This window comes from Nannospalax galili, unplaced genomic scaffold (assembly GCF_000622305.1).
Source record: "Nannospalax galili isolate Female #2095 unplaced genomic scaffold, S.galili_v1.0 scaffold1830, whole genome shotgun sequence".
Classification (NCBI taxonomy): Eukaryota; Metazoa; Chordata; class Mammalia; order Rodentia; family Spalacidae; genus Nannospalax; species Nannospalax galili.
The window spans coordinates 53,297-79,095 of NW_008328092.1; the positions used below are offsets into that span (position 1 = coordinate 53,297).

Genomic DNA, 25,799 nt, shown 5'->3' on the forward strand with positions numbered 1-25,799 from the left:
GATAGCCTAGGTTGACCTCTGGTTGCCACATACCTGCACACGTATGTGCACGTGTACATACATACAAATGTCATTTAGCAAAGAAAGTGTTTAGTTATCTTAGCAATATAGCCATAAACTCTAGAACTGTAGTTTATAGTGTCTGTCTTCTTTTTTTGCTCACTGTTGTTCAGCAGTAATACGTGCATGGTTTGAAAATGTAAAAACTGCCAGCCTTGTGGTTCACACCTTTAATCCCAGCACTCAGGAGGCAGAGGCAGGTGGATTGCTGTGAGTTCAAGGCTAGCCTGGGCTATATAGTGAGTTCCTGGCCAGCTGAGACCCTATCTCAAAAGAACCCAAATAAACAAACCAAAAAAGGTAGAAACTTCCAAGTATGAGCACTTGAACTAGCCTGGGAAAGGAATGTTTGGACAGTGGGAGAAAAGTCATCAAAATTATAGAAGGAAATGTGGTATATTTTCTTACAAAAAAAATTTTTTGGGTTAAATTTATTTGTGTGTGTCACAAATAATTGAGGTAAGCGGACAACTCTCAGGAGTTAGTTCCCTCTTTCCACTGTGGGACTAGGGGATCACTTTTGGTTGTCACAATTATGCAGCAAGCACTTTTACCCACTGAGCTATCATACTGGCCCATGTATTTTCTTTTAAAACACAAAATATAGGGGGCTGGAGAGATGGCTCAGCGGTTAAGAGCACTGGCTGTTCTTGCAAAAGACCCAGGTTCTAATCCCAGCACCCACATGGCAGCTAACAACTGTCTATAACTCCAGTTCCAGGGGATGTGACAGCCTCTTCCGTCCTCTGCAGACATTGCACGACACGGGTGCACTTACCTACATGCAGGCAATACATGCATACACATAAAAATAATAAATAATACATAAAATAAAAAAAAAATAAAAATAAAACACAAAATATATTCTGATATTTTAGATGATGAAGATGATCCTGCAGAAGCTGAAAAGGAAGGAAATGAAATGGAGGGTGAGGAATTAGATCCATTAGATGCTTACATGGAAGAAGTGAAAGAAGAAGTAAAAAAGTTTAACATGAGAAGTGTAAAAGGAGGCGCAGGAAATGAAAAGGTATGGGATTTTTCTCTAAAGATTTCTGAGCTACTAGGAGAACTTGAATTTATCATTGTGTTGTCTTACTGTTGATTTGCTGCTGGTATTTTTTTTTTTTTTTTTACTTTTTTTACTTTTATCTGCATTTATTTTATGCTCAGTGTATTCCTGTGCCAGAAGTTTTTGTTTCTTGAGTTTCTTCTGGAATATCTTTTTCTTTTGTGCAGCGTCCTCTTCAGGCTTAGGAACAATTTGTTCCTTTTCAATGAGGATCATTTCAATGTGGCAGGGGGAGCTTATGTATGGGTTAATCTGACCATGAGCTCTGTAAGTTCTGTGGTACATCTTGGGTGGTTCGTTCACTTGGATATACTCAGTGACCAGAGTCTACATTTAAACCCTTAAGTTCAGCATTACTCTCTGCAATTTTAAGCATGAGTAGCAAAAATTCACTCTTTTCGGGCCACCAACCTTGTATCCAGCCCTACTGTTTGGCCTGGGCACACCTACCAGCTCCACTGTTATACCACTGGAATGGCACACACTACTTCTTTAAAGTGACATCTTTCAGTTACTTGGTGGCTCTTTGGATGTACATACCCTTGCTGGCCTGGGCAGTTTCACCTGTGTTCTTAAAGTGAACACGAAGATTGGAACCTCTTGACTTGCATGATTTTGTAGGGTTTTCTGGGTCAAGAGAGTAGTGAAGTCACCTCAGGAAAAGGAAAATGCTGCTGGTCTTCTTAAAAATTAAACTGTTAGGGGCTGGAAAGATGGCTCAGTGGTTAAGAGCACTGACACCTCTTACAGAGTACCCACATTCAGTTCCCAGCACCCACATGGTAGCTAACAACCTTCCATAACTCCAGTTCCAGGGAATTTAGCACCCTTTTCTGGCCTTCATGTACACACATGGTACACTTAACATGGAAAGAAAACGCTAATACTCATAACAATTTTAAATGTTATGTAAAATTATACATTATGCAATAAATTCTGCAACTGTGAATGTACTTACAAAATACAGTATAGTTAACATTAAAAATTAACACTATGCAAAAAGCATATTGCTACTGGTCTTTTTAAAAACTAAATTATTGCTGGGCATGGTGTTGCATGCCCTTAATCCCAGCACTCGGGAGGCAGAGACAGGTGGATCTCTGTGAGTTCGAGGCCATCCTGGTCTACATAGTGAGTTCCAGGCCAGCTGGGGCTACAGGGAGACCCTGTCTCAAAAGACAAAAAAAGAAAAACACAAAAAACTAAATTATTGTTAGCTTGAATGATTAACTGTGACATTTAACATTGTGTTATATTTGACATATGTAATTTTTGTTTCACTTCTGCAAAATATTTTATAACCCTTTTTCGTTTTAGAAGTCTGGGCCCACAGTCACAAAAGTCGTTACTGTTGTAACAACTAAAAAGGCTGTTATAGACTCTGATAAGAAGAAAGGTGAGCTGATGGAGAATGACCAGGATGCCATGGAGGTGATTCTTCAATACCTTTGACTTTGTTTCTGGTACTCCTAGAAGTATTTATGACAAAGCATTGGTGGTCATCCAAGCTGCTCTGAGGGTGAATTCCTTCTGCTCCCAGTACTGCAGTAGTAGTATAGCTCTCACTAGGTGGCAGAGTGTTCTAGCATCTTACAGCCTTTGATTACGCCTAGTTTTTTCATTTCCTTCCCTTTCTTAGCTCATCTCAAGTACACAATAAACAATACAGCAGGGGGTGGGGGCACAGGCCTTTGAGCTCAGACTTGGGAGGCAGAGACAATGGATCTCTTGAGAGTGAGACCAGCCTTGTCTACACAGCAAGTTCCAGGCCAGCTGGAGCTACAGAGAAATAAAGGAGTAGAATCAATGAAAATTCTTCCTGTTAATTTAAAAATATTTATGTAGTGAGAACAATAACAAAACTTAATGACATCTGAGAGTTATATTAGCTTTGTATTGGTATTAAAACTGTATAAAGATTTTTTTAAAAAAGAAACTAAGTTAAAAATTCTTAAGGAACTGATTTATTTATAGTCAAAAACATAGACATTATTTGAGGAGATTTTCAAGTTAGGAGCTTTTAAATTTCCTGGAGTCTTATGAAAGTCTCGTGGAACAATTAGTCTATTTTAGGAAGCATGAAAAAGAGATAAAGAGTAGTTTCTAGGAGAGGAGAGTTTCGAAAACTAGGACTGCTGCTTCCTATGTGGGGAAATTAATAATACACTTTTTTTGTCATTTAAGTATTCTTCAGAGGAGGAGGAAGTTGATCTTCAGACTGCTCTTACAGGATACCAGACAAAACAGAGAAAGCTTCTAGAACCAGTTGATCATGGAAAAATTGAGTATGAACCATTCAGAAAAAATTTTTATGTTGAAGTTCCAGAACTAGCAAAAATGTCTCAAGAAGGTAAATTTTTTTTTTTTTTTTTTTTTGTGGTGGCATCAGACGCTGTGTTTCACTTTGCCCAGAGTGAATGTGGATAGGCCTGTGAGTTGGAAGATGTTTTCTGAAGTATGTTTAAAAAGAGCAAAATGAATTTAGTACAGGTAGGTGGTGTTCTTAGGGTTGAAAATACTCTACATGTCATTGCAAATGAAATGTTTCTGTTAGGTCTTCTGGTATGTGAGAGGTAGGAGCTGCCAATCTGTTGTTGGGTAAATAAAGAAAATCTAAGCACCTTGTGCTGTGAGAACAGGTGGTTGTAATACTTGTCAACCATTCATTTCTGTTGTTATAGATTAAGAAAAAGTGAAAACCAGAGTGTTGAAACTAAGAGTATTTCCCTTTGACCTTAACTTATTGTAGCAGTAATTGCTGCACCTGTTTCTCTGAGATAGTGTTTTTCCTGTAGTTTTTCTATGAAATATATTTGATAGTTTTTTAGAAGAGAGTTGAAGATTCTTTGTCTTACCATGCTCATTGAAAGGTAGAAGCACCAGTAGAACAGTGTTTAAGAGGTTTTAATATGGTTTTTGTTTTGTAGAAGTGAATGTATTTCGATTGGAAATGGAGGGCATTACGGTTAAAGGAAAAGGTTGTCCCAAACCAATTAAATCATGGGTCCAGTGTGGGATTTCCATGAAGATCTTAAATTCCCTCAAAAAGTAAGTGGTTGGTGGTTACCCACATTTTTCAGTGACCTACTCAGATAGCCCTTTCACACAAGTATCTCTCTGGGTTTTGATTATATGCTATAATGTTGTCTACTACAAGTAGAAAAGGTTTTCCTTCAGTTCTGGGGAGCCATCATAGGAGTTGGGCATGCCAGGGAAATAAGTATTCCACCACTGAGTTATATATATCCTTAAGCACAGTCCACTTTAAAATTTCATTAATGGCCAGGCGTGGTGGCACACACCTTTAATCCCAGCACTCGGGAGGCAGAGGCAGGCGGATCTCTGTGAGTTCAAGGCCAGCTTGGTCTACATAGTGAGTTCCAGGACAGCTGGAGCTACAGGGAGACCCTGTCTCAAAAAAACCAAAAAAAAAAAAAAAATTCCATAAATGGCTTTAATGAGATACAATGTAAATACAAAGTTTCCCATTTATAGTATACTATTTGGTGCTGTGTTAATGGAATTGTACAGCTATCTAATTTTAGAACATTTTCATCATCCCCCAAAGAGGCCTTCATTCTTTTGCAGCCCTCTCCCATCTCCACTACCCCAGGCAACATTAATCTACTTTCTGTCTCTGTAGGTATAGCCCCAGTAGATATTTCATACAAGTGGAATCATACAATGTGTAGTTTTATCTCTCATCAGTGTCTTCAAGGTCCATCCATGTTATACAATCTTAGTGCTTCATTCTTTTTATTGCCAAATAATTTTTTCCTTTAAAAATTCTTATTTACTCTATTCATCTATTTATTATTTATTTTGTGTGTGTGGAGTCCATTCTTTCCTGCCATATTGTGGGATTCAGGGATTGAATTTAGGGTGTCTGACCTTAGGGTGCACAAGCACCTTTATTCACAGAGCCATCTCGCTGTCCTAACACTTGGCTTTATCTGCTCTGCACCAAATACTGTTTTACTATGTATGTATACCACACTTAGAAGAGCTAATATTTGTGGGCCTCTGAGGAGGTCTAAAGATCATGATTCTGACCTTGTGTTCCTTTGGTTTTCTTTAAGGCATGGCTATGAAAAGCCCACACCCATCCAAACCCAAGCCATTCCTGCTATAATGTCTGGAAGAGATTTGATTGGTATTGCCAAGACAGGAAGTGGAAAAACCATTGCTTTTCTCTTGCCCATGTTTAGACACATCATGGATCAGAGGTCATTAGAAGAAGGAGAGGGGCCAATAGGTACAATTCTTCGCATTATTGATTTTTTTGAACATGTCTTTACTGTCAGTTAATCAGAAAGACCTGATTCTTTATGAAGTTACTGATTTTGAAAATAAAGGTGTGTTTATATGCATTTTCTTTATCGATTTGGCACTTTGGGGCTGATTTCCCCTTACCAGCAGGTGGAGTGAGAATCTTCAGAGCTCTGGAGTGACATCTCAGAAGTACAAAAACAGCCTGTCCTGGCTCAGCTCAGGTTTTAAACTCTGACTTAGCAGGTAGACTCCTCATGCATCTATCTGTTGATTTGTGTTGAGGTTTGCTCATAGTCTAATATCAGTAGATTTTAAACTCAGCATGAAAACTAGTAGGGAAGTGTCTTTCCTTAGGGTTTTTTGGGGGGCCTCAGAAGGCCATAGTGCCTTTGTTTTATTTAGGATTAGGTTTTCAAATTTGGATTTCTTGGTTCATTTTTGCAGAGTTATTATCTGCACCTTTTAGTAGGGCTTTGGAAGTTATTCAGCTCTTTCTGTGTAAACAGAAATGCACAGTGCATTTCTTCTCTGTCTGTGCCCCTCAGAACAAGGTGGTTCCGGAAGCAGCAGTCTGGCTTCTGGAACACAGTGAGTTACTCGATTCTCTTTTGGTCTGTGATTTGCAGTTGAGAACTATATGCAGTCTGTTCAACCAAGTCTTTTTCTGAGGGTTGGCTATGGCATTTAACTCTTCATTTATTTCCTGTAGCATGTTTTAAAAGTCCAATTTGTTCTTCACCACAATCTCTGCCATCATAAAGCTTCTGAAACAGAGTGTTTAGACTCACATTTAAAAACCAGCAAATTTGACTGTGAGCTTCAATCTTTACTGCAGAGGCTAAATTGAACATTTCAAAGCTTCGTCTCAAGGATTTTTGGTGGTTAGGCTTTTGACATACTTATCTTTTCAGCTGTCATCATGACTCCAACTCGAGAACTGGCTTTACAAATTACTAAAGAATGTAAGAAGTTTTCGAAGACCTTGGGACTTAGAGTGGTCTGTGTTTATGGAGGAACAGGAATCAGTGAGCAGGTAGTTAAAATTTTTTCTGTCTTTTCTCAAATTGAATGATTCAATAAGTAAATGTGATTTATTTTGTTTTAGTGTTTTAAATGTGACTTCTAAAATCTTAAAGGGTATTACATGTGAAAATAATTGTAAGAATAAATTGTGTTCATGTGCAGTGGTATGTACCTATAGTCCCAATATTAAGAGCACTGAGGCAGAAGGATCACCAGCTGAAGGCCTTAGAACTGCATAGAATGACTGTTTTTAAAAAGGGAAGTGATGAGCTGGGCATGGTGGCCCACACCTTTAAACCCAATATTTGTAGGCAGAGGCAGGTGGCTCTCTATGAGATAGAGGCCAGCCTGGTCTACATAGTTCAGACTGGCTGATAGTATAGGGAGACCCTGTCTCAAAAGGGGGGGGGCAGAGGGGAAATACAGAATAGCCAATTGGCATACACCTGTAATCCTGGAACTTGGGAGGTAGAGGCAGGAATATCACTGCAAATTTGAAGCCAGCATGTGCCACCACACCTGGTCGAGGTCTTCGGTATTCTTTTTATGTATTATTTTTATTTTATGTATATGAGTGTATTGCCTGCATGCAGTAAGTGCACCCGTGACGTGCAACGCCTGTGGAGGACAAAAGAGGCTGTCAGATCCCCTGGAACTGGAGTGAGTTATGGACAGCTGTTAGATGCTATGTGGGTACTGGGATTTGAACCCAGGACTTTTGCAGGAACAGCCAGTGTTCTTAACCTCTGAGCCATCTTTCCAGCCTGATAGTTACTTTCTTAAAGACTTAAACTATATGAAGAAAGTAGTATGCCATCTGGAATATTTTTTTTAATATATTATTTATTATTTTTATTTTATGTGTATGAGTGTATTGCTTGCACGTATGTGAGTGCACCCGTGTAGTGCAATGCCTCCGTGGAGGTCAGAAGAGTGCTTCGGATTCCCCTGGAACTGGAGTTAAGGATGGTTTGTAGCCTCCATGTGGGTGCTGGGAATCGAACCCAGGTCCTCTGGAAGAGCAGTTAGTGCTCTTAACTGCTGAGCCATCTCTCCAGCCCCCATCTGGAATACTTTGCCACAGAGGAATTACCTGTTTCTGGGGACCATAACTATAGGAAGTGACTTTTAGGCCAGGATTCCAGAGACCATGACTTTGAAGCCAGAAATTAAAATATGTATATTGATAAGAGACAAACTACAACTGACATAAATAAGCAATTTTTAAAATAAAACAAGCATGAGCCAGGCGTGGTGGTGCATACCTTTAATTCCGGTGCTTGTTGGGCAGAGAGAGGTAGATCTCTGAGTTCGAGGCCAGCCTGGTCTGCATAGTGAGTTCCAGGCCAGCTGGGGCTACAGGTAGACACAAAAAATAAATAAAAAAATAAATAAAAGACACAAAAAGACCCAAAAAATAAATAAATCAAGCAAGCAAAGAAACAAAATTACATTTATAGAATAACCTGGTATAGGGACTTGGGTGCCGTTCAGTTGATATAGTACTTGCCTAGTGTACATAAAGCTTTGGTTTCAGTCCTTATCTTTGTATAAACCAAGTGTGGTAAATGAACACCAGTGATCTCAGCAATCAGGTGGTGGAGTTAGGAGCATCCACCGTTTAAGACCATCCTTGGTTGTGTAGTGAGTTTGAGGTTATCCTGGGCTATATGACACCTTGTTTCAAAAAAAAAAAAATGTAATAAAAAAAGAAAAAGAGACTACCCTGGTACATACAGTATAACCTGGCATGTATGTATGTATTTATGTAAAGGTCAAGCAAATGTTTATCCTATGTACAACCCCTTACATTTCTATTTCATTTTAAAATTGATGGCTGTGACTTAGAAAATTGATGCCATGATTTACTAATGCCAACCCTAAATTTGAAAAACATTGACCTCTCTGTATTAGCATGTTTTATTGCTTATTCTTAACTTCCTATCTTGGTTTTATGCAAAGTTGTAAATTACAATTGGTGAAATTGGTTAGTTTCATTGGTTTCACATTTGTGTCGGTGCTGCCATGCTGCTGTTCCCTATTCCATTAGTGACTCCAACAGCCCAGTGAATCCAGGGGTAATCTGGGAGTCTTCTCACACCTTCTTACCTGTGGAGCCATACAGGAGCCAGATGTGCTGTTTTTACATATTTTTAAGCATTAGTGATGCATAGACTATAAAATTTCATCCTGTTTTATCAGATTGCTGAACTGAAAAGAGGTGCTGAAATTATTGTTTGCACACCTGGTCGAATGATTGACATGTTAGCAGCTAACAGTGGTAAGTTGGGGGTATTTTTTTGTTTTCTTTCGTCTTTGAATTTTATATATTTTTGTTAAAGCAGACATGAGAAACCAACAAAGGTTTCTGTGTTTCTTCTTGAAGCTATAGTATCTTAAAATGTGTATTGTAACAAGTTATTGTTGAAAGCATGAATAATTTTTAGCAATTAAATTTTTTTTCCAAAAACTATCTCTATATGACCTTTTTAACATTTCACTTGGATTCTTAATCCCTTTTTTTTTTTTTTTTTGTGGCCTTCCTTGCTTTTAAAAGGGTGGCATTCAGCCGGGCGTGGTGGCACATGCCTTTAATCCCAGCACTTGGGAGGCAGAGGCAGGCAGATCTCTGTGAGTTCAAGTCCAGCCTGGTCTACATAGTGAGTTCCAGGCCAGCTGGTGCTACAGGGAGACCACGTCTCAAAAAGACCAAAAAATAAATAAAAATAAAAGGGTGGCATTCTACTCTGTTACAAAATTCTCCACAGAAACCAGTATTTTATAATACTAGACAGATTAAGATATTGCAGCTTCAAGAAATTTTGTCTTTTGTAAATATTGCATGTTATTAGCTCAAATTTTATGCTTTGTTAAAATATTCCCTATCAAAACTGATACTAAACTGTTGACATTATTTAACTTCTGTGGAGAAAGGCCCTTCAAGATTTATAGAACTGGGCTTCCGAGACTTTAATCATCAAAGGTAGGTAATTTAATGCTGTTCCCAACCTTGCAAACACTAATGGAGGCTGAAAATGTTAGTGTGAATATTAGATATTAAGAAGCACTTATTTTGGCTCATGTCTACTTTATGAAGAAAATGCTTTCAAAAAGGTTCCCATTGCACTATTCAGTCTATACATAATTGGGTATTGAAAACAGTAATGCATGTTTCTAATAGCATTCTGCTTGAATTTCTCTATAAGCTTAATTCTAATTCTACATGAGTTTGGCAAAGTGACATTGAAGTTGTTCAACAAGTCATTGTGCTTGTGTAGCATATGACAAGTTTGGAATGAATGCTGATTAAATAATCCCTTGTTTTTTTTTCAATGCTGCATTGATTAAATCTCCTGAAATTCATCTTGATTAATTTTATCTTTTTCCTTTATCTGTCTTTTTGGTTTATCCTTTAATAACTATATATTTTTGCCAGGTGATTGATTCTACAGTTAATAGCAATGCTTATGTTAATCTTTAGGAAGGATTTCTTGTATATTTAGTTTCTACTGGTTAAGAAGCCAGAAATACTTATTTAAACTAGTAGCAGCAATTAATAATTTGATGTGTATCTTTGCATAGAGAAGTACATTTATATGTGATGCATTTATTATTTGGTTTGTGTAATATATCAATTTGAGTTGTTTTGCATTAATGGTTTAACATGCCCATTTAAGGAGCTTCTAACTAGATGAAAGTAGATTATGAAGTAAGATAGAGAAGTATTCTGCCTCTGAAGTAGTTAGCGCTGGAGCTTGCTTTCCACACATACGCTGTAATCTCTAATATGTTTTTTTCTAGGTGATGCTGTCAGATAATGGCTGATGTGGCTCGATGCTTCATCTCAGTCTTAGTTTTATGATGTGTTTTGGAGAGGGCTGTTTTCTGAATTTTACAGGTTCTTCAGGCCCTATGATGGTATGCAAGAGACGAGTTTGACAAAGTAAAAGGGCCTCATATACCCATGTCAGAAAGTATTTGCCACTAGATTAAGACTTGTAGACCAAAATTTCTTTTCACTGTTTAAAGATACCTAACCTACCCCTCTGATTAAGTCAGGCATTTTAGTTCCCTTTACAGTTTTTAAAAGTTTTTGATAGTCATAATATGAATTGTGACTGATTTTTAGGGTTTGTTTTTTTTTTCCTCTTTATTTTTCTTCTCATCTTAGGTCGGGTCACAAATCTTCGAAGAGTGACATATGTTGTTTTAGATGAAGCAGATAGAATGTTTGACATGGGTTTCGAACCACAGGTAATCATTAAATTTCTTTTTTGTTTTATAAATTTTAAATGTTTGTTTTATTTTCAATTATGTGCGTCTGTGTGGGGATTTGTGCATGTGAGTGCAGGCGCGTGCAGAAGCCAGAGGATAAATCATGAGCTGGAGTTACATGTGGTTGTGAGCTGCCTAATGTGGGTGTGAGTTGGCCAATATGTGTGCTGAAAACCGGACTTGGGTCCTCTTAACCAGTGAGCTATCCCTCCAGTCCCTAGGATTTTGTAAGTGCCATGAGAAAGAAATGTTTGTGGTTTCTGAAATTCATACTTATTTTCTGTTGTTTGGTAATACTGTGTGTTAGTGACACATGGAATTTAAATATATATTTATATTTTGAATTGTATAGGTTTTCCTTAGCAATCTAAAACTATCATTGGTCAAGTTAGAATTAGAGTACTAATAATAGAGTATTAAAAATGCTTGTATTTTATACTTTTCATTATCTTTCCAATACATTATTTTAATTCATGATTCTAACTTCTCACATAATCTAGATAGTGTGTGTTACTTATGTATGAAAACTAAGGACTGACTGCTATGCTTCAGCTCTTCACACATTTATCACATTCCTTTGGCCCCAAGGATTGTGACTGGAACTCAGTAGGAAGCCAGAGGGAACTTGACCTGAATTTAATGAGGAAGGACTGAACAAGTATTGTTTCAAGATAGAAGTGGTTGCTTTGAGAATGAGAGGCACAATTGGATAGCATATTATTATTATATGTTTATATTGTGCGGGTTCATTCTGCAGCATTGTAGTGGAGGTCAGAGGGCAACTTCAGGAGTCGGTTCCTTCCCTCAGCATGTGGAGCTCAGAGATCAAACTTGGGCACTCTGGCTTGGTAGCCAGTGCCCTCTGCCATGTTGCCACCCCTTGAATAGGGTTTTCATGTACATGTTCAAGCAGGGGCAAGAGGTCTATCTATGAAAAGAGACTAGAGGGGACTGAAGCATCAGATGTTTGGTGGAATTGTGGGCCCTTTAATGTCTTTCTAAATAATGGGAGATTTTTGATATTATGATTATGCAGATCTGGTAGTCAAACCTTTCTGATACATTATGAGTTCAAAACATTTTCTGGACTGGAGAGATGGCTCAGCAGTTAAGAGCATTTACTACTCTTCCAGAGGACCCAAGCTCGGTTCCTGGCATCCATACATTGCCACCTATAACTTCAGCTCCAGGGCATCCAACACCCTCTTCTGGCCTTCAAGGGTATCCACACATAGCATACATTTTCACTCACACGCAAACATACACATAGCAAAAAATAAAATAAATGTTAAAAAAACTCTTAACTTTGATAGGCAAACTGAATCATTTCTTGCCATAATTTCCTACATGTTTGTGAGTACTTGCATGCATGTCAGCACATGTAAAAAGGTTTCAACAATTGGACGTGGTTGCACATGCCTTTAATCCTAGTGCTAGGGAGGCAGAGGCAGACAGACCTCTGAGATCGAAGCCAGACTGGTCTGTATAGTGAGTTCCAGACCAGTTGGGGCTATAGGGAAACCGTGTCTCAAAAATACAAGAATAAAAAAAACAAAATGAAGAGTTTTCAACAAAGTAAACAACTGTTCCTCATTCCTCCCTCAGATACTTTCTTTGTGTATGTTTATATAAGCATCTGTAAATTGGAGAAATACAATGTTTGGAGTTTTTTTGAAATCATTAAAACCTGTGGAGAGAGGAAAATTAATGGTTAATGATTATTTTGTGAGCTTTATAGGTTAGAAAACTCAGGATAGAGCTTCAGTGCTGTAGGATACTATTTGGATATATAGCAAGAAAAGTCACCATCATATAAGTTAAAGCTAGTACTACTGAAGAGAATCTTCACCTGACCTCTTTTTGGAGAATAGGCAGGCAGGAGGATGCTTCTAGGCAGGAGTCTGTATTCAAGAACATAATGAAAATTAAGAATTAAACCATGGGTGCTAAGCTGAGCTGTACAGTGACATAGGCATTAGGTGTAGGACTCTGCTTTTTCCATATACATAGGCAAATAAATTGCCTTAAACTTAGCAAAGATTAAAAGATAAACAATGAGGTTTTAGGGCTAAGGAGACAGTGTGTTCAGTAAAGTGCCTGCAAGAACCTGAGCTTGATTCTCAGAACATGCTGTATACAAAGCCAGGCCTGCTGCTGCACTTGTAATCCTGGCACTGGGAGGTGGAGAGAGATGACGGCCAGCCTAGCCTCCTTGCCAAGTTCCAGGCTAGTGAGAGACCCTATGTCAAGAAAAGGAAAAAGGTAGATAGTTCCTGAGGAATGACACCTGGGCTTACCCTCTAACTTCCACATGTACAAGTACACAGATGTATTTACACATTCAAACAGAATACACACAGAATGAGTATTTATTATGGAAGATAAAATCATGAGATATTTAAAATACCAGGCTCATAGAAATGACTTGATTGCTTAGTTTATCTCTATCTTCAAACTGACTGATTTCTTTTTTATTTACTGAAGAAAAAATTTTAGACTTATTCATATAGTTCTAAATGTTATAAGAGATTTGAATATGTGGAAGAATGAGCCAGTAAACTTGAAGATGATAGGACAACGGAAATGATAAAATATGAGATACAGAAAGAAAAACAGATTTAAAAGTGAGCAGAGCTGGGCATGGTGGTGAACACCTTTAATTCCAGCACTCAGGAGGTACAGGCAGGTAAATCTCTGTGAGATCGAGGACAGCTGGGCCTACATAGTAAATTCCAGGCCAGCTGGGGCTACAGGGAGACCCTGTCTCAAAAAGACTGAAAAAAAAGGTGAGCATAAGGAAATGAGACAGATTGCAAAGCTTTGCCCTCCTTAAGGGACATGTGTTTCTGTATAAACACTCATACACACACACACACACACACACACACACACGTAAATATATGGTGGGACTGACAAAAAAAGAAATGAGATTCTAAATTCATTCTGTATTTATATATGTATTTATGTGTATAAATGTTTTACTTGTGTGGATGTAAGTGCACCACATGAGTGTAATGCCTGAGAGGAGGATTCCCTGGAACTGGAGTTACAGATGGTTGTTAGCTACCATGTGGATATTGGGACCTGATCCTGGGCCCCTGCAAGACCAGCCAGTGCTCTTAACTGCTAAGCCATCTCTCTAGCCCTGCTACTTTTTAAAATTTTTTAAATGTTATTGATTGATTGATTGATTTGTTGATTTATTGTATGTGTGTGTCTCTGTGTGTGTATGTATATGGGCATATACACATCGATACATGAAAACAGCCAGTATGTCCAGTCTGTGCTCTGTTACTGAGTGACACCCCCTCCACAGTTCCTTGCCCTAGCACAAGTGTTTTTGTTATACTTCTTTTGGAGGCTCAGGACACAATCCAGGGATTCACTCATACTAGACAAGTGTTCTGCCACTGAGTTATGTTCCATCCTCTCTCCTCAAGTTTTAGTTCTGTCTCAAAGTGTGATGCAGTACAGGTAGGTGTTTTGTTTATTTGAGACAAGGTTTGATGTAGCCCACTCTGGTCTTGAACTCTATAATAAACTGAGGATGACCTTGAACTTTTTGTCCTTTTGCCTTCACCTCCCAAGTACTGGGATTCCAGGCATTTGTCACTATGCCAAATTGATGCAGGGCTGGGGATCAACCCCAGGGCTTTGTGCACACTAAACAAGCAGCCTTCTGAGTTACATCTCAAAGTTGGTTTTTTTTTTTTTTTTTTTTTAAATGATCAGAGTTTTAAAAATTTATTATTTTTATGTGTATGAGTGTATTGCACCTGTGTCGTACAGTACCCATAGAGATTGGAAGAGGGCATTGGATCCCTTGGAACTGGAGCTACTAGTGGTTGTTAGCTGCCATGTTGGTGTTGGAAACTGAACCCGGGTCTTCTCCAGCCCCCATATTTTTGTTAAGATTTATTTTTGCTACTTTCAGTTATGTGTATGTGTGTGTATCTGCCTTTTGGAATGTGCTTGTGCCCTAGTTTGCTTTCTGTTGCTGTGATAAAAATCTGATCAAAACCCACTTGGGGAGGAAAGGGCTTACACATCACAGTACATCATTAAAGGGAAGTCATGGCAGGAACTTAAGCAGGAGCTTGAGGCAGAAACCATGGAGGATTGTTACTTACTGATTTGCTTCTCCTTGGCTTGCTCAACTACTCTTCTTATATAGCCCAGGCCTACCTGCCCAGGGATAGCACCACCACATCGCCCCCTCCCCCCATTAATTAACAATCAAGAAAATGCCCCACAGGCATGCCCACTGGAGGAAATTCCTTGATTGAAGTTCCTCTATTTCAGGTCTCTCAAGTTGACAAAAATGAGTACATAATGTGAGTATGGGTATTCTTGGAGGCCAGAGGTTTTGTATCCTCATGGAACTAGAGTTACAGGTGGTTATGAACCACTGAATGTGGGTGATGAGATCCAAACTCAAGTCATCTGTGAGAGCAATACATACTCCTTTTTCTTTTTTTTAGGGGGGGTCTTTTTGAGACAGGATCTCCTTGTAGCCCCAGCTGGCTTGGAACTTACTATGTAGACCAGGTTGGCCTTGAACTCAAGGAGATCCGCCCGCCCCTGCCTCCTGAGTGTTGGGATTAAAGGCATGGTGTGCCACCGTGCCCAGCAAAGTACATGCTCTTAACCATGAGCCACCTCTCCATCCCTTAACACACACATTTAACATCACAGGGATCATTTCTGTGGTTAAAAAGTTAAAAGTAATGTTTACATTAATGAATAGTTAAGTTGATAATCTTAAATTTAAAGAAAAATAATTTACTTTAGGCTGCATTGGCTAGTACTCTTTTTATACAGTGAAGCAACAGCTTTGCAGCACAGTAAGAAACAAAATATTCATCTTCATTAAAAAAAAGTTGTATCATCTTTTCAAAATATTTTATTTATTATTTTTATTTTATGTGTATGAGTGTATTGCATGCACGTATGTGAGTGCACCCGTGTCGTGCAATGCTGCAGAGGTCAGAAAAGGGCTTTGGATTCCCCTGGAACTGGAGTTAAGGACGGTTCATAGCCACCATGTCGGTGCTGGGAATCGAACCCGAGTCCTCTGCAAGAGCAGTCAGTGCTCTTAACTGCTGAGCCATCTCTCCAGCCCCAGATGTATCATCTTTAAAATCAGGCTTGCTTAGAGTTTGAATCAATGAAAAGTGAGAGAATTGTTTATTTGGCAACATAAGACTAGTTGGACTCATGATTTCGATTTTAGACTATGTGAAAAAAGATAGAAAGCCGTAGGTTATTTTTGGGGTTCATTTTTTGTTTTGGGTCTTTTTGTTGTTGTTATGTTTTGGTTTTTTTGAGACAGGGTCTCCCTGTATCCCCAGCTGGCCTGGATCTATGTAGACTAGTCTGGCCTCAGTCTCATGGAGATCTGCTGGCCTCTGCCTCCTAAGTGCTGGGATTAAAGGTGTGTGCCACCACACCTGGCAAAAGTAATAGGTTTTCAACATAATAAAGTTGATGTGTTCATAAATAGCATATTTATGGACATGAATAGAAAGGACATGCTCCGAGTTGTGGACTACATTCAGCAACACAATCACGAGGCTTGCCTGGAATGTTCGTGGTACTTATTCAAAGATCTTAACTAATTGGTATTGAAACTTCATCTTTAAGGAGAGATTAGTCAAAGATGGCATCTAGACTTTGGGCTTAGGCATGCTGGTTTCCCTCCCTCCCATCCTTCCTTCCTTGTGTGACTGTGTGTACAAGTGTACATGTATGCACATGAGTTTGGAGACTAGAGGACAGCATTGACTCTAGTTGCTTAGAAGGTGTCTGCCTTGTTTTTTTTAGAGAAGGACTCTCTAGGACCTGGGATTTGCTGATTAGGTTAAGCAGGCTGGCCAGTAAACCTGGGGTTTGCCTGTCTTTTCCTCCCCAGCTTTGGGATTACAAGTGCATGCTTTTTTCTTTTCTTTTTTTTTTTTGTGTGGTTTTTTTGAGACGGGGTCTCCCTGTAGCCCCAGCTCTCCTGGAACTCACTATGCAGACCAGGCTGGCCTTGAACTCACAGAGATCCACCTGCCTCTGCCTCCCGAGAGCTGGGATTAAAGGTGTGCACCACCACACCCGGCAAGTGCATGCTTTTTACCTGGGTGCTTTTTACCAGGTCTTCAGGTTTATGCAGCAAGCACTGTACTGACTGCTATCTCCCCATCCCAGGTTGTCATTTCTTAAGATAGTGAAATCAAAAACAGCAAATTGAGGTATAAAACATGTTCAGATTTTGTAAGATAACAAGTTAAAGGAACTGAAATAGTTTTTTCAAAATTCCTTCTATTTAACTTGACCATTGTATAGGTTTGGGGAGGTTACATTTACTGTATTTATCTATATTATTTTCTCAGGTCATGCGCATTGTGGATAATGTCCGTCCTGATCGACAGACAGTCATGTTTTCAGCTACTTTCCCCAGAGCTATGGAGGCTCTGGCTCGCAGGATCCTGAGCAAGCCCATTGAAGTACAGGTTGGAGGCAGGAGTGTGGTTTGCTCAGATGTGGAACAGCAAGTGGTAGGTATTATTATGTTCAGGAAATCTTCAGTTTTCCTGGTGTTGAGGCAGTGTATGTGAGATCCTTTGGAGATCATTCTGAGATAGAGTGATGAAGTTCTGACAAATTCTAAAATTAAGTAGCATGCAACAGTTACAGCTTTCAGTATATTGCCAAGTACACTTAATTGTGCTGTTACATGGAACTGACTGTTTAAGAAAGCTCTTGTTTTATTTTGTCTGTGAGTATTTTGACTGTATGTATGCTGAGCCATCTCCGTAGCCCTTCCTTTCTTGTTTCCCACCAGAATTGGAGGGCTGACAGAAATGATACACTTCTACCTTACTTAGCCTTTGGTTAATAGGATATGAAGTTAAGGCCAGAGGGAACCAGTGAGCAGTTGCCACATTTACAAACCTTATTCTCTGAAAGTTTGCAAAACTGGAAAAAATTTTGGGCCTATCAGCATTTTTCTTAGCCTTTTTTTTTTTTTCGGTCTTTTTGAGACAGGGTCTCCCTGTAGCTCCAGCTGTCCTGGAATTCACTATATAGACCAGGCTGGCCTCCAACTCACAAAGATCTGCCTGCCTCTGCCTCCCAAGTGCTGGGATTAAAGGCGTGCGCCACCATGCCTGGCCAGCCTTTCTTTTAAATGTAAGAAGTTGTTACTTTTTTATTCATTCACTACAAATTAAATGAATGCTTTTTTTTTTTAACTTTAAAAATGCAGTGCCCGCAGAGGTCAGAAGAGGCTGTCAGATCCTCTGGGACTGGAGCTATGGACAGTTGTTAGCTGCCATGTGGGTGCTGGAATTCAAACCTGGGTCTTCTGCAAGAACAGCCAGTGTTCTTAACCGCTGAGCCATCTCTCCAGCCCCTAAATTATTGAATACTTTTGTTCTAAGACATATTTGCATTTTTTACTACACTAACTTGGTACAATGTGTTTTCAGATTGTGATTGAAGAAGAAAAAAAGTTCTTGAAATTGCTTGAGCTTTTAGGCCATTATCAAGAGTCAGGATCTGTCATTATATTTGTGGATAAGCAGGAACATGCTGATGGTCTTCTGAAGGACTTAATGAGAGCATCCTACCCTTGCATGTCTCTCCATGGAGGTAATTAATGTTTAATTTAATTACAAAATATGTCTTAAGTATATAACCTGCCAAGAACTGTCTTTGTGTTCTGAATAATATTTGTGTTGTTATTTTTAATAGAGAAGAAATTATTACAAATATTCCATCACTTTGGGGAGGGGGGCATTTTGAGATAGAATTTTATGTAGTACAAGCTGGCCTTGAGCTCTCAATGTACGCAAGGGTAGCCTTGAACTCCTGATCTCCTACCTTTCATCCTGGGTTCTAGGATTACAGGCACGCCACTTGTCTGGCTTACTTTTTATCACTTATTAGACTAAGGAAGGATGGAAGTTAACATTTTTGACCTGTGTTGTTCTTTTCATTGTACATGCTTTGAAGAGGCTTTCATGATTCATCTAGAACTTTTATTGAAGTTTTAAAGTAATGTTTTAATTTCTATGTGAAATTGCATGCATGCAGAGACCAGGAGGCTGTCTTCCTCTATTGCTGTCCACCTTATTTCCTTGAGACAGGGTCTTTTATTGAAACAGCTCACTGTACCAGCTAAGCTTTCTGACCGTTGAGCTCTTAGGGTCCATTGTCTCCCCCCCCCCACCCCCCCCACTGCTGAGGACACAGCTTTTTTATATGAGTACTAGAGATTGGAACTTGAGTCCTCATGTTTGCAGAGCAAACACTCCTATCCACTGGCCCCAGCCCTCTGTATCTAGAACTTTTCATCGTCCCAAATGAAGACTGCCTATAAAATAATAATTCTCTACTTTTCTCCTTATCAGTCCCTTTAATTTTTATACTACCTACATCTCTATGAATATTCTATCCCATATACCTTGTATGAGTGAAATCATACGTTATATCCTTTTGTTTGGGCTTAGTTCTCTTAGCCATGTGATTTTAAGATTCATCCGTATTTTAGCATTTATTAGATTTTCTTTTTCTTTCTTTTTTTTTTTTTTTTTTTTTTGAGATGGTCTCCCTGTAGCCTCAGCAGACCTAGAACTTGGTTGTAGACTAGGCTGGCCTTGAACTCACAGAGATCTGCCTGACTCTGCTTCCTGAGTGCTGTGTGCATTACTGTGCCTGGCTGTGGTTTTTTTTCTCTTAATTTTTAAACATTTATTGTATGAGTGTACACATATGTGTGTATGTACCACTGTACACATATAGAGTTGGGATGATAACTTTCAGGAGTCAGTTCTCTCCTTCTACTGTGTGGATTCTAGGAATTGGACTCTGGTTATCAGGAGGAACCTTTACCCATTGGACCATCCTGCCTGCCCCATTTGCTTTCTGTTCATCTTTGTCCTTGTTGGGCTATCCTAATTCTTCTTTGTCTTCAAGTTGTGATAATTCTGCTGTCCCTTGAACTATTATATTGGTGAGACTTTTCACAGAACTCTTTGTTTGACTTAGTGATTTTTTTTTTCTTCATTTACAGTTTTTCAGTTGTTAGGATATTTTTTTAGAATTTCTCTTTGTTGAATTTTACTTTCATATCCTGTGTTGACTTCCTTATTTCGTTCATCTGTTTGTTTGCTTGGAATTCATTCTGGAGTTGGTGTGCCGTGTACATGTGGAGGTCAGACCACCACTGCTCTTGCTGCCACCCTGGAGGTTCTAGGGATTGAACTAAGGTCATCAGACTTGGCGGAAACCACCTTCAACCACTGAGCCATCTTGCTGTCTCCTGATTTTTTTTTAAAATCACCTTTATTTTTTTTTCAATGGATTTGTTGGCAACATTCAAGAGGGATTGGGTTGTAGAACACTGAAGTCTTTTTCTTCTACTAGGCTGATGGTGAGGGCACCAGGTTTAATCCCCATATTGTCCCTGAAAGCAGAATACTATTTGTAAATCAGTTGCTGCCAAGGATAAGTCTACTATGAAAACAACACAATAGCCAAATGAAAAACAATCACAGGGCTGGAAGGATAGCTCAGCAGTTAACAGCACTGGCTGTTCTTGCAGAGGACCTAGGTTCAGTTTCCAACACCCACATAGTGACTGACAACCACCTGTAACTTCAGTTCTAGGAGATCTGATGCCTTCTGGCCTATATGGGCACCAGGCACACACACAGTGCACTTAATATCCATGCAGGCACTCACATATACACATAAGATAAGAATAAATAAACCTTGGGGAAAAAAAAATCCATCCCTTAAATACCAATTTTTTTAAGAAGAAAGGAACACTTGTAGTCTGTGTACTAATATGTTAGTCACAATGGATATAAGTGACAAGGAAAGAAAGTAGAGTAAGACTAGTGATTAGTATTAGATTGATAAATAGATGGGGAACCGTAGCAGCAAAGAGGAGAGATGCAGTTTTGGCCAAAAGTATATGAAAAGAAAGGTAAAGAAATGCAATCAGGAGACTGGAGAGATGGCTCAGTAGTTAAGAGCACTGGTTGCTCTTGCAGAAGACCAGGGTTTGAGTCCCAGCACCCACATGGTAACTAGCCCTCTTCTGACCTCCACAGGCATTGTATTGCACTTACATACATGCAAACAATACACTCTTAACACGTAAAATAAAAATAAAGTTTTAAAGTTTTAGAAAGAACTTTATAAACAAAGGGCTAGAGAAATGACTCAGTGGTTAAGACCACTGACTGCTTTTTCAGAGGATCCGGGTTTGGTTCCCAGCATCCACATGGAGCCTAACAACGTAATTCCAGTTCTAGGGGATCTGGCACCCTCTTCTGGCTGACGTGGGCATTGTACACATGGGTGTGCTTAATTACATACATGAAATAAAAATAAATCCCCCTCCCAAAAAAGAAAATAAATGCAATCAGATAACCTAAAACAGCCCCACCCCTGAGGAGGCCTGAAACATGGAGGCCCAGCAAACCAGGCCAGCCTCTGTTCTTTTGGAAAGCCTATCATCTACCTACCTACCTACCTATCTATTTATCTACCTATCTATCTATCTATCTATCTATCGATCTATCGATCTATCGATCTATCGATCTATCGTCTATCTCTCTATCTCTCTATCTCTCTATCATCAATCTATCATCTATCTGTCATCTATCTGTGGGGCTCTTTGCTACTCTAACATTCCCCCCTTCTGAAGAGGTAACCCTAAAATCTTTTAGGGATTAGATAAGAGCTCCCAAATACTTTTGACATTTTTGACATTTGGAATGGAGTATGTTGCTAAGAGGCCCAAGGACATTTTGACTTTTAGCCAAGAAACTAGCTACTTTTCTTTGGAGTCTTTTTACCCTAACTGCCAAGTCAATTTCTACCTCCTATTATCACACCATCCTCTGAAGAGGTTACCCAAATTTCCGATAGGGAATCTGGACACAAACCGCAAGGATGCAAGGTGAGGCAATTGGGGTACAATGGGTGTTTTTTTTTTTTTTTAATGTTATTTTTATTTTATGCATTTGCGTGTATTGCCTGCATGTAGGTAAGTGCATCCATGTCGTGCAATGCTCGCAGAAGACAGAAGAGGTTGTCGGATCCCTTGGAACTGGAGTTATGGACAGTTGTTAGCTGCCATGTGGGTGCTGGGATTTGAACCTGGGTCTTCTGCAAGAACAGTCAGTGTTCTTAACTGTCGAACCATCTATCCAGCTCTGAAATTGGGGTTGTTTTTAAGAGAAAAAAAGTTAATGGTTTTGGGGCATGAATTCAGTATGCTCCTGTTAGCCTATTTTCTTGAATTCCAGGGAATAAAACGTGCAGTTAGGCTTGTAGTTCAATGGGCTAAAGTAAAAGCTTTGGTATTTTTGAATTACAAACTTCGTGGGGTTTTTGGTTTTTTGGTTTTTTTTTTGGTCTTTTTGAGATAGGGTCTCCCTGTAGCCCCAGCTATCCTGAATCTCACTATGTAGACCAGGCCTTGAACTCACAGAGATCCACTTCCTCTACTTTTCAAGTACTGAGAACAAACTTAAATTTGTATTGATATTAATTCCATTAATTTTTTTAAAGATTTATTTTTATTTTATATATATGATTGTTTTAATTGCATGTATGTGTATGTACCACATGAATGCAGTGCCATCAGAGGCCAGAAGAAGGCACTGGAACCCACTGGAACGGGAGTTAGATGTGGTTGTTAGCTGCCATATGGGTGCTGGGAACTGAACCTAGGTATTCTGCAAGACTGACAAGTGTACTTATCTGCTCAGTTTCTCTAGCTCCTCATTTTTTTTTTACAACAAATTGGTTCAGTGTTAGAGATCAGTTTCTTTTGCATAAGATCAAAATACTCCCTTTAAATCAGTCCTTTTAAATGTGTATGTGTTTATGTCTGTGTATTTATGTTCAGGTGCCTGTAAAAGCTAGACAAGGGATAAGTTCCCATGGAGTTGAAGTTACACACAGGTGGTCATGAACTGCTTGACATGATGCTAGGAACTAAACTTAGGTCCTGTGCAAAAGCAGCAAGTACTTTTTACTGCTGAGCCTTCTCTCCAGTCCCTAAATCAGCCTTTGAAGAATGTTTTTAATCTTTCATATATAGTAGCCAAACACAGTAGCCCACACTTGTAATTCCAGCACTTTGAAGGTTGAGGCAGAATGAGTGCTACTAAGTAGTACAAGGCCAGCCTGGGCTGTAGAGTGAGTCCTAGCTCTAGAAAGATAAAATGCTGGGCTGGAGAGATGGCTCAGTGGTTAAGAACACTGATGTTCTTGCAGAAGACCCAGGTTCGAATTCCAGCACCCACATGGCAGCTAACAACTGTCTGTAACGCCAGTTCTAGGGGATCCTACAGCCTCTTCTGTCCTCTGCAGGCATTGCACAACATGGGTGTACTTACCTACATGCGGGCAATACACACATAAAATAAAATAAAAAATAATAAAGTTTTTTAAAAAAAGAAAATGTTTTGTTTTGGGGGAAAATTTTTTGTTTGTTAGCTGGCAAGCTGAGCTTGGTGACATGTCTGTAATCCTGGCACTTGGGATGTCAAGGCAGGAAGGTTTCAACTTCAAGGCCAGCCCAAGTTATACAGTGAGTTTGAGGCTGGCCTGGACTACAAAACAAGATTCTGCCTCAAAAACAAAAAATTAGATCATAATAGAAATTTGCATGAACACATATTCGATACTTGAGCTCATTAGTATAGTTCTGTGATAGGGAGCTTGCCCACCATGCCAGATGCCCCAAGTCCATTTCCTACCATTACAAGAAAGAAAATGACTCTCTGTGTATGTCTAAATCCAGGTCTTATGTGAAATCTGCTGTGCCTGTGAATTTAAAGTTTGAGAATTTATGCTATTTGTTTGTTTATTAACAGATTCCTGATTATCCAGTAATAAACAGACATGTATTTATTACTGTGATCTATACTCTACTTTGTTACTTATCCTGAGTCTCTTTGCATTTCATATTTAAGAGAGATCCATTTAGCCATTTTTATACTATTACTCTTCAAGCTGTAATGTATTATGTGGTGATCATGTAAAGATCTTGAAGGTTTTCTGATTCAGTGATTTGGGAGTCCAACCTCAGGTTCTGCATTTAGTGAGCTCTTAGTTAATGCTGCTTCTCTTCCTCTTAACCCACAAAGAAAGGTCTGCATTCTGTTGATACCAGCTAAATGTTCTTGCATCTTCTCACTTTTGCCCAAAGCAGGTTTAGATTGATGATTCTGAGATGGGGCTTTTGCAATTGCAATTGTAACTAGATGTACAAGGAGGGGGACAAAGGGGCTGGAGAGATGGCTCAGTGGTTCAAAGCACTAGCTACTCTTGGAGAGGACCCAGGTTCAAACCCAGCACCCACATGGTGGCTAACAGTTATCTGTAACTCTAGTTCCAGGGGATCTGCTGCCCTCTTCTGACTTCCACAGGCATTGCACAAGACATGGGTGTACTTACATATATGGAGATGATACACGCATATACATAAAATAAAAATAATAAAAATAATTTTTTTTTAAAAAAAAAAGGGGACAAAACAGTGTAGACTTGGATGGTCCATGGACTGAACAGCAGCAGTCTTTAAGTCTTTTACTTCCTGTATTGTGGGAGTCGGAAGTATGAATTTGTTTTTAATTTCATGTTTAGATTTTTTATCAGAGGAAATGGAAAATGTCAGTGCTTTACCACTTGTCTCTTTATTCACAGGTATTGATCAGTATGACAGAGATAGCATCATAAATGACTTTAAGAATGGAACCTGCAAACTTCTTGTGGCTACTTCTGTGGCTGCTCGTGGTCTTGATGTGAAGCATCTGATTCTTGTAGTGAATTACAGCTGCCCCAACCATTATGAAGATTATGTGCACAGAGCTGGACGGACTGGAAGAGCAGGCAACAAAGTACAAAGTTTTATAGTTGATTTCTTCTATAATAAAGTATAAGTGTTTAGTATTTTAAGGAATAAATGATAACCTCTGTTATCTCTGTTGTTACCTCTGTTGTTACAAATATCTTTATCTACAGAATAGATAATAGAAGATATTCAAAGGGATATCTTGAAGACTCCTTAAATAGCAGAATGTAGATGATGTTACACAGACACATGTCTAAGAAGATTCCTAAGTGCTTTCTGTAGACAGATGCAACACTGTATCTTTTCAAGTTTTTTTCTCTTACATAAAGTTTTTCTATACATACAGACAAATTTATATAATTAAGGAAATTTCATTGCTTTTTGTTTGTTTGAGACAGAGTCTCCTGAGTTAGTCTAAGACTCACTATGTAGACTGCCTCCCCAGTGCTAGGACCTAAAGTTCTGTGCCATCACATCTGGCCTTTTTTTTTTTTTTTCCCTCCCTCTCTTTTCTTTTTTGGCAGTCCTGGAGGTGGTACTGAGAACCTTGGCCCAGCCAGTGTTTCTTTTTGAAGACAGCAGAATATTCTGTTGTTAGAGATAATGATAACACATTTGATTTTCTGATGAATGTTACATCATGGAGTAACAATAGTACTAATAGTAGCTTACATTTATAGCATAGTGACATAAACTAGACAGTGTTCTAAATTCTTTATATATATATTGTTTCATCCTAAAATGTCCCGAAGGTAGATAAGAGTTCATTTTATAAATGAGAAAAATTGAGACACATAAAAATTGTCACATTCTATCCCGAAGGTAGATAAGAGTTCATTTTATAAATGAGAAAAATTGAGACACATAAAAATTGTCACATTCTTAAGGCTACACAAGTTGTAAGTAGTAATGACCCTTTTAATTTTTTTAAAATTTTTTTATATGTGTATGAGTGTATTGTTTGTATGTATGTAAGTGTACCTGTATCATGCAATGCCTGCTGAGGTCAGAGTGGGGCATTGGATCCCCTAGAACTGGAGTTAGAAGAGTTGTTAGCTGCCATGTGGGTGTTGGGAATTGAACCTGGGTCCTCTGCAAGAGCATTCAGTGCTCTTAAGTGCTGAGCCATCTCTCCAGCCCTGTAATGACACTTTTTTAAAGAATATTTTTATTAGCTGGGTGTGGTGGCACATGCCTTTAATCCCAGTATTTGGGAGGCAGAGGCAGGGG

General features: G+C 39.0%; 1 protein-coding gene across 1 annotated transcript in view; it reads left to right on the forward strand.

The window, feature by feature from the left end:
* The window catches only part of Ddx46 (DEAD-box helicase 46), a gene marked incomplete in the record, with an annotated part of 66,496 nt that overhangs the window by 21,282 nt on the left and 19,415 nt on the right, over positions 1-25,799 (forward strand). Inside the window, 11 exon segments of the mRNA XM_017801888.2 lie at positions 939-1,090; positions 2,450-2,563; positions 3,317-3,482; positions 4,060-4,180; positions 5,212-5,387; positions 6,316-6,437; positions 8,630-8,708; positions 10,599-10,681; positions 17,080-17,244; positions 18,178-18,340; positions 24,422-24,615. Coding sequence (XP_017657377.1) covers positions 939-1,090; positions 2,450-2,563; positions 3,317-3,482; positions 4,060-4,180; positions 5,212-5,387; positions 6,316-6,437; positions 8,630-8,708; positions 10,599-10,681; positions 17,080-17,244; positions 18,178-18,340; positions 24,422-24,615 — 1,535 coding nt within the window.